The sequence below is a fragment of the Perognathus longimembris genome, chromosome 17 (genome assembly GCF_023159225.1).
Source record: "Perognathus longimembris pacificus isolate PPM17 chromosome 17, ASM2315922v1, whole genome shotgun sequence".
NCBI lineage: Eukaryota > Metazoa > Chordata > Mammalia > Rodentia > Heteromyidae > Perognathus > Perognathus longimembris.
The window spans coordinates 10,946,324-10,954,797 of NC_063177.1; the positions used below are offsets into that span (position 1 = coordinate 10,946,324).

The window sequence follows — 8,474 nt, forward strand, 5'->3', positions numbered from 1 at the left end:
TCTTAGCTCTGTTTATGTGGTGAATTACATTGATTTACAGATGTTGAACCATCCTTGTGACTGTGGGATGAAGCCTACTTGGTCATGATGTCTAAATTTCTTGATCAGTTTCTGGATCCTGTTAGCTAATATTTTATTGAGGAGCTTTGCATCCGTGTTCATTAGTGATATTGGTCTGAAATTCTCTTTTTTTGTTGGGTCTTTGCCTGGTTTGGGGATGAGTATAATATTAGCTTCATAGAATGAGTTTGGGATTTCTCCCTCTGTTTCTATTTCGGGGAAGAGTTTGAGGAGTATTGGAATTAGCTCCTCACTAAAGGTTTTATAGAATTCGTTGGCGAATCCATCTGGGCCTGGGCTTTTCTTTGTTGGGAGGCTCTTGATTACCCGCTGTATATCGCTGTAAGTGATTGGTTTATTTAGTTGATTTATTTCTTCTTGGTTCAGTTTGGGCAGTTTATACTTCTCTAAGAATTGATCCATTTCTGTAAAATTGTTTTTTAGTGAGTAGAGGTTCTGGAAATAGTTTCTTATGATTGTTTGAATATCGTGTATATTTGTTGTAATTTTTCTGGTGGAGTCCCTGATTTTACGTATATGAGTCTCTTCTTTTTTTTTGTAAGTCTTGCGAGGGGTCTGTCAATTTTATTTATTTTCTCCAAGAACCAGTTTTAAGTCTTATTTATTTGTTGAATGGTCTTTCTATTTTCAATCAGATTTATCTCTTCTTTGATCTTTGTGATCACTCTCCTCCTAGTCATTTTAGATTCGATCATTTCTTGTTTCTCCAGTTGTTTTAGTTTCATTGTGAGGTTATTCACCTGCTCTGCTTCCATTCTTTTAATGTGAGTGCTGAGGGCAATGATCTTGCCCCTCAGTACTGCCTTAGCTGTGTCCTATAGGTTTCTTTGTGATGTATTTTCATTGTCATTGTGGCTTATGAATTCGTTAATTTCAACCTTAATTTGGTCTGTGGCCCACGTTTAGATAACAGTGAGACGTTTGGCCTCCAAGAGTGTGTATAGCCTCTGTGGTAACCGTTGTTATTGAGGGTTACCTTTATTCCACTGTGGTCAGATATAATACATGGAATGACGTCAATACTTTTGTATTTGCTGAGGTTCTTTGTGTGGGCTATGACATGGTCTATTTTGGAGTATGATCCATGGGGTGCTGAGAAGAAGGTGTATTGGGTCTCTGTAGGGTGAAAGATTCTGTATAGATCTGTCAGATCCATTTGGGATATGGTGTTACTTTGGTCCTCAGCTCCCTTGCTAATCCTCTGGGTGTTGGATCTGTCTCTTGGAGAGAGTGGGGTATTCAAGTCACCCACTATGATTGTGTTTGGGTCTATCTTGTTCTGTAGTTCTGTGAGAATTTGCTTGACATATGTAGGGCCTACTTTGTTCAGTGAGTATACATTTATCACCATGATGTCTTGATTCTGGATTTTTCCTTGTATTAAAATGTAATGTCCTTCTTTGTCTTTTTGAGTTGATTTTAATGAGAAGTCCAGCTTGTCTGAGATCAGGATGGCTACTCCTGCCGTTTTGGTAAGTGCGTTTGCTTGGGAATCTTGCTCCATCCTTTCATTCGGAACCTGTTTTTATCCCTTGCTGTAAGGTGGGTCTCTTGTAGACAACAGATGGCAACTTTTTGTTTGCAGATCCACTCTGCCAGTCTGCTCCTCTTTATCAGAGAGATTATACCGTTTATATTCAAAGAGATCAAAGATAAGAATGTGTTTTCCCTTTTCATTTTCCTGTTAGGCTGTTTTTCCTTTTTTTTTTCTTGTCTTTAATGAGCTGCTCTTTCTGTTGGGCTCTGGCTATTACAGTTTCTTTCTGTTTCTGTCTGTGTGTCCTGTACGACTTCTGTTGGGTGGGATTCCCCTCTTAGAATTCGCTGTAAGGCTGGTTTTTTTATTCACGTACTCCTTTAGATCCTCTTTGCTGTGGAAAGATCTTGAATATGAACTCTATCTTTGCTGGGTATCTGATTCTAGGTTGGCAATTGTTGGCCTGTAGGACTTGGATTGTGTTCTTCCACTCGCTTCATGCGTGGTAGGTTTGTGTGGAGAGGTCTGCTGTTATTTGGATCCTTTTCCCGTTGTAATAAATCTCTTTCTTTGCTTTGGCTGAATTCAAAATTTGCTCTTTATTCTTGAGATCTGAAGTCTTGATTATTATTTGCCTGGGCGAGGATTTTCTAGGGTCTGGTTTGCCAGGCGTCCTATAGGCTTCGGTTACGTGGGTGAGGTCCCTTGTGAGATTGGGGAAGTTTTCTGCAATAATTTTATTGAAAATATGTTTAAGCCCTCTGCTCTGGTATTCGGCTCCTTCTTCTATTCCAATTATGCGCAGATTACATCTCTTGTCTTTGTCCACTAGCTCCTGGATTAGTCTGCCCTGGAGGTTTACCATTTCTTGGAGTGTGGTAATTTTCTGGTCCTTATCAGCTGCATCATCATCCAAGAGAGAGATTCGGGATTCAATATGGTCAATTCTTTGTGCTGTGGATTCAAGTGTGGAGTTTATGGATGCCAGGGAGCTATTTATGGTTGCCAGATCAGCTCTGATTGTGGAAATTTCTTCCTTTAAAGAGTTGTATTTTAAATCTATTTTTTCATGCATTTTGCTTCTCAGGTTGTTAAGGTCTTCGTTAACAGAGGTTTGCAGTGTATCCATTTTTGCTTCCATTTCTTTCTTGATTTCCTGGAGGTCCTTCGAGAGAGTTCCATTCTAAACTCCTGGAATTGTTCTCTGAATTCGTTCCTGAGGCTTTCCATCATTTCTGCTATCATAGCCTCAGTTGTTTTTTTATTCTCCATCTCCTCTTCGGTCGTACTGCTTTTTGGAGCTGGCGAGTTGGCTTGCCCTTTGATGTAATTTGTAATATTTCTTTGTGATTTGTGCATCTGGAGATCTGTGGGTGGCTTCCTTGGGTTGGCTTTGTGCTGGTTCCCACTCGTCCATCAGTGGGAGACTTGTTTTTGACCTGGCTCTGTGTTTGAGTTTGGCTGTTGAACCGTACTGCCCGTTAGGTGAGCATGATCGTCTCGGTTGTTGCTGGGGTGGTCCCCCTCCCTGCGCTTGGGGGTGGGTTGGTTCTTTGTCTTTCTCTGCAAGATAGTGACTTGCCACTGTGTTGTGCTGACCCTAGCGTGCCCCTGGTGGGGGTTTGCGGGTTGCTGATTCAGCATGGCGTGGAGGCTTTTCTATTCTTTGGTTCTTTTTTCCACTTGGTACCTTGGTCAGAGGAGCTTACCTTTCAGATTGAGATTTGCCACTGAGAGGCGGCTTGGCCCCCTGTGTGGAGTGCGCCTACTGCGGGCGCTGCCGCATGGGGGGGCCCTGCCCACCTGTGCGGCGCGTGCCTATCAGAGCAGGCACTGCCGTTGAGGGGCTCTGCCCACCTGTGTGGGGTACACCTATCAGAGCGGGTGTTGCAGCTTGCCTGCTTGTGCCCTCCCGCAGGGGGTTGGGCAGACGATCCTCCTGCTGGAGTACTAGCACCCTGGCCCTCCGGGGGGCACGTGCGTGTGGACTCTAGTGCTTCCTTTGGGGACGTGTTGTCCCGAGTTGTTGGAGAGTGCTTGTGCCCTCTCGCGAGTTTGCTGTGGGGGACGGTATGGTCGGGCCCCGGTAGGATCAAGTGTCTGGGCGCGGGTTGGTGCCCACAGACTCTGCGCCTCCGCTGTGAGGGGGGCGTGTGATCGGGCCCAAGTGTCTCTGCTGGGCTGGTATTGTACACCCGCAAACCTGTGGCTGTTGTTTAAAAAGTCCGGGAGGGCTAGGCGCCTCAGGTGGGGCTTCCAGTGCCTACCTGCCGGGCTTCGCTCTACCCCCCCCCATCCACGTGGGGGAGGTCCTGGGCTTGTCTGCCTCTTCTGTGTGTGGTCTTTTCTCGCTCTCTCACGTTCCCTGGCCAGTAGGGATTAATCGCAGGAGCGGGGACCCCAGGTAGCCTCAGTTCGCGTGTGGTTTCGAGACCCCATGCCTGCCAGCCCAAGAAAGACACGGGCGCGTGGGTGTCCTGGAGAAAGCCTCAGGGGCATTCTGGTTTATTCAAGGGAGGGGCTAACAGATATACCCCCAGAGGCGCGCACAGGAGAGGGGGTACTGGATCTTAATGATTGGCTAAAAGGACTGTCCCTCAGGTGATATCACGGAACTTCCTCTATGGGCGGAGACCACAGCCCCCCAAGGACTGGGTTTCTGGGGTCCCCGCCATTACACAGTGCTTGCCCCCAGGGGCGGGAGCTTCTCTTCAGGTTGAAGGCGGAAGGAGGGGGGACGGGCTCAAACCAGCTGTCCCCTCTTAAAGGCGCAGCTGTCCCTAACACCTACCGGTTCCCAGGCCCTTGCTGGGGAGGGGGGTGGGGCTGGTGAGGCCAGGTTCTGGCTCCTCTGCTGGGGTTTGGGGGGGGGGGATGTCTTGGTGCTGCTCCTTTGTTCCCTCGGGGTAGGGAGGGGGAGGGAGGGAACTCTAGCTTCTTTGTAGGTTTTGAGTCTCTGCTAGAGCTGGTCTCCTGTTGGGGGGGGTAATGGGGGAACTTACTGGTCCTGGGTTGTGTGTGTGTCCCACGTTGCTGTGGGCTTTTCGGGGCTGGGTGCTGGGGTGTGGCGATCGGTCGTTTGGTGGTGGCGGTCCCGGCTCTCCCCGTCTGCACAGCCCAGTTCCCAGCCGCTAGGTTCCACACTGCTGCCCGGCCGTTCAGTCCCACGCCACCGTCTGTCTCGGTCGGTCTGCGCTCTGTCTGCTGTCTGTGGAACTCCTGTTGTCTAGGCTCTGCACTCCTAGCATGACTTTTCGGCTGTTACTTCTCTGGTGGCTGAAGGTCTGTGGCCCCGCTTGCCGGTGCTGTCTCCTTTCCCATCCTGGCCCTGTTAGGGCCAGGGTCGGCCGGTGGGGTGGGGGAACCCTGGAGATTTTCCGGCTCCGTGCAAGTTATAGGCTCTTCTTTTTTTTTTGTTTTGTTTCCTGTATTTCTCTGTTGCTTCTGGTTGTTGGGTTTGCTGGGTTCTTTTTTTTTTTTTTTTTTTTTTTTTTTTTTTTTTTTTTGCCAGTCCTGGGCCTTGGACTCAGGGCCTGAGCACTGTCCCTGGCTTCTTCCCGCTCAAGGCTAGCACTCTGCCACTTGAGCCACAGCGCCGCTTCTGGCCGTTTTCTGTATATGTGGTGCTGGGGAATCGAACCTAGGGCCTCGTGTATCCGAGGCAGGCACTCTTGCCACTAGGCTATATCCCCAGCCCGTTTGCTGGGTTCTTGATGGGGTGTTGGGTGCTGGAGTTCCCAGCTCACTATTCAGTTGGAGCGAGTTGGGGTACCTCCCTACTGTGGCGGCGCCATCTTCCCTCCTTCCTCTTATTTCTAATTAACCGGCAAAAACAAAGTGGATTCTTTGAGGATTTGCTTTGGGGAATTTAATTTGTTGAGTTCTACGTATATTTTAGATATGAGGCCTTTGTCTATTGTATGGCCAGTGAAGATCTCCCAGTCTGTGGACTTTCTATTTATCTTTCAAGCTATGCCCTTTGCTGTTTAAAAGCTCTGCAGTTTGGTGCAATCCCATTTGTCCAACTTCTTTGATTTGCTGCTTCTGGACCTTTATTAAGAAATTTTTGACCTGTGCCAAGGCGCCCAAGTGTTTCTCCTATTCCTTCCTGCAATGTTTTCAGGGTATGTGATTTTACCTCAAGGTCTTTGATCCATTTGGAATTGATTCTGGTGCAGGGTGATATATAAGAATCTAGCTTTAGTTTGTTATAGGTGTTTAACCAATTTTGCCAGCACCATTTGTTGAAGAGGCTGTTTTTCTTCCATCCTATTTTTTGGCTCCTTTATCAAAGATTAAGTAGCCATAAGTCTGCAGGTTCATTTCTGGGTCTTCAGTTCTATTCCATTGGCCCTCAGACCTGTTCTTGTGCCAATACTAAGTTGTTTTTATTACTATAGCTTTGTAATAGAGTTTGAAATTAAATTCCCCCAAAACAAATCCTCAGAGAACCAACTGCCCCCTTACTAAATGGACAAATGTCTTAAAAAGAGACTTCTCTAAAGAGGAAATGAGAATGGCCAAGAGACACATGAAGAAGTGCTCAACATCACTGCCCATAAAAGAAATGCAAATCAGGGCTGGGGATATGGCCTAGTGGCAAGAGTGCTCGCCTCATATACATGAAGGCCTGGGTTCGATTCCCCAGCACCACATATACAGAAAATGGCCAGAAGTGGCTGTGGCTCAAGTGGCAGAGTGCTAGCCTTGAGCAAAAGGAAGCCAGGGACAGTGCTCAGCTCCTGAGTCCAAGGCCCAGGACTGGCAAAAAAAAAAAAAAAAGCAAATAAAAACAACATTGAGATTCCACCTCACCCCAATAAGAGTGTCCATTATCAAGAAAACTAATAACATTCTGGAGAGGATGTGGCCAAAAGGGAAACCTACTACTCTCTTGGTAGGAGTACAAGCTTATTCAACCACTCTTGAGAGCAGTATGGAGGTTCCTCAAAAGGCTAAACATAGAGCTCTCCTCTGACCCAGCAGCCCCACTTTTGGGCATCTACCCAAAAGATTACAAGCAGGACCGCACTAAACTCACCAGCACAGCTATGTTTATTGCAGCCCGATTTACTATCACTAAAATATGGAACCAATCTAGATGCCCCTCAGTAGATGAATGGATAAAGAAAAATGTAGTACATATACACAATGGAATTTTATGCCTCTATCAGAAAAAATGACATTGCCCCATTTGTAAGGAAATGGAAAGACTTGGAAAAAATCATATTAAATGAAGGGAGCCAGACTCAAAGAAACATAAACTCTATGGTTCCCCTCATTGGTAATAATTGGTACTTGTCTAGGACAGTCCTAACAGATGATCATAATAGCTCAATAGCTAATACGTAAGATGATGCTAAGTGAAATGATCTCCAAGTTACAGAAATAAGTGGTTTATCATAGTTGTTATTTTCAACATGCCATGTGAAATTATGCCATTTTCTTTTGTCTTCCCATGGTTTTTCCCCTGTCACTGTAACTGATTTTCCTACCCTGGGTATTGTGTATATGTTTGTCAGAAGTAGGGAAGGGAAAGGGAATATCAAAGTGGAGAGATAAAGGGTAAAAGACAAACCAATGCAACAGCAATACTTACAAAACTATATGCTGTAAACCAACTGTAAAACGGGTGGGGGGAGGAGTTGGGAAGGGGGGAGGGTGGGAGCAAAATGAGGAAGGAGGTAATACTGCCTTACATATGAAACTAACCCCTCTGTGCATTACTTGGACAATTTAGAAAAAAGTGGAGGTGTGTCTCAAGTGGTAGCAAAAAGTACCTGCACGTGTGTGTGTATGCACCCACACACATACACACAAATAGTACAAAGGGGTTCCATTGTGATAATATTTTTTTCAGGGAGGAGGGTAATTTTAATTTATGAGCAGGGAAACAGATATAACATCAGGCTCCTCCTGGACTGTTCCTTGGCAGGCCAGGTGAAACTGTTAGTGGATGAATGAGCAAGGTTTCTGCCCAACCAGCTTTCCTCGTGTCCCTCAGGTGCTAAAGGCAGGAGTCAAAGCCCAGTGGTCCTTATTTATTGGGACTCCTGCTGTCCAGGGAAGCTAGGCACACCCCCAGGGATTCCACATGGCCACCCTGCAGAGGGTGGGGGCATCATCGAGCAGTCCACTGTGCAGTTTCTCTGAAGTAAGTGCCCTTCATGAGGCAGGGAGTGGCTGAGCCTCTACAGTTGTGGGGAAGGTGGTGGCTGCACCTGTTCCGCACACTGCAGGAAGTGCTGTATATATTCAGCACAATTACCAACCGCTGCTTCATTCTGCCAAAGACACTCTTCAAAGGCCTCGAAAGGCTTAGCGCAGGCCTGGCGGATCTGCCGGATGATTGGGTGGGAAGACGTGCACTGAGCAATGCTCATCTTAAGGTGATGACAGTCCCTCTGCCATGACTCTGGCTTGGCTGCCACACATTGGCCATACTGATCCAGCTCGCGGCCACAGTAACAAGCAGTGACCTCCAGGGCTGCATCTCCAGGCTCGGCGCTGGTGAGCACCATTGTGGTAATTTTTATAGATACATTCAGGGTTCTTCCAATAATTTTACTACCTCTTTAATCCTCCTTTATTCTCCCCCTTTTAAATCAGTACGTTTTGGGTTTGAGTGTGCTGTTTTCATATATGATTAAAATACTTCAGTTCTCCTTAGCCCTCCAGTAGACTACTTTCCCTTTTTCCCTCCTACTGGTTCGCTACTAACAAGTGCTCGTTTCATACTTATGCCCCATTCTTATTACTCTTTTAGGTCTAGCTTCCAGTGATATTTGGCTATTTTGAGCTTGCTTTATTTCTTTTTGTGTGTGCCAGTACTGGGGCTTGAACTCATGGCCTGGGTGCTGTTCCTTAGCTTTTTGTGCTCAAGGCTGGTGCTCTACCTCTTCTCTCTCTCTCTTTC

At 46.6% G+C, this 8,474-nt stretch overlaps 1 protein-coding gene across 1 annotated transcript; it reads right to left on the minus strand.

Annotated features, from left to right (window-relative positions):
- Positions 1 to 7,546: 7,546 nt before the first annotated feature.
- LOC125365193 (coiled-coil-helix-coiled-coil-helix domain-containing protein 5-like) lies at positions 7,547 to 8,070 on the minus strand. The gene has a single exon (XM_048365111.1). It carries the CDS (start codon positions 7,939 to 7,941, stop codon positions 7,750 to 7,752), a length of 192 nt encoding a protein of 63 aa, XP_048221068.1. The 5' UTR covers positions 7,942 to 8,070; the 3' UTR covers positions 7,547 to 7,749.
- Between the last annotated feature and the right edge of the window lie 404 nt (positions 8,071 to 8,474).

Coding starts and splice junctions, on each gene's coding strand:
- LOC125365193 (XM_048365111.1), bottom strand. CDS start 7,941: ATGAGCATTGCTCAGTGCACGTCTTCCCACCCAATCATCCGGCAGATC.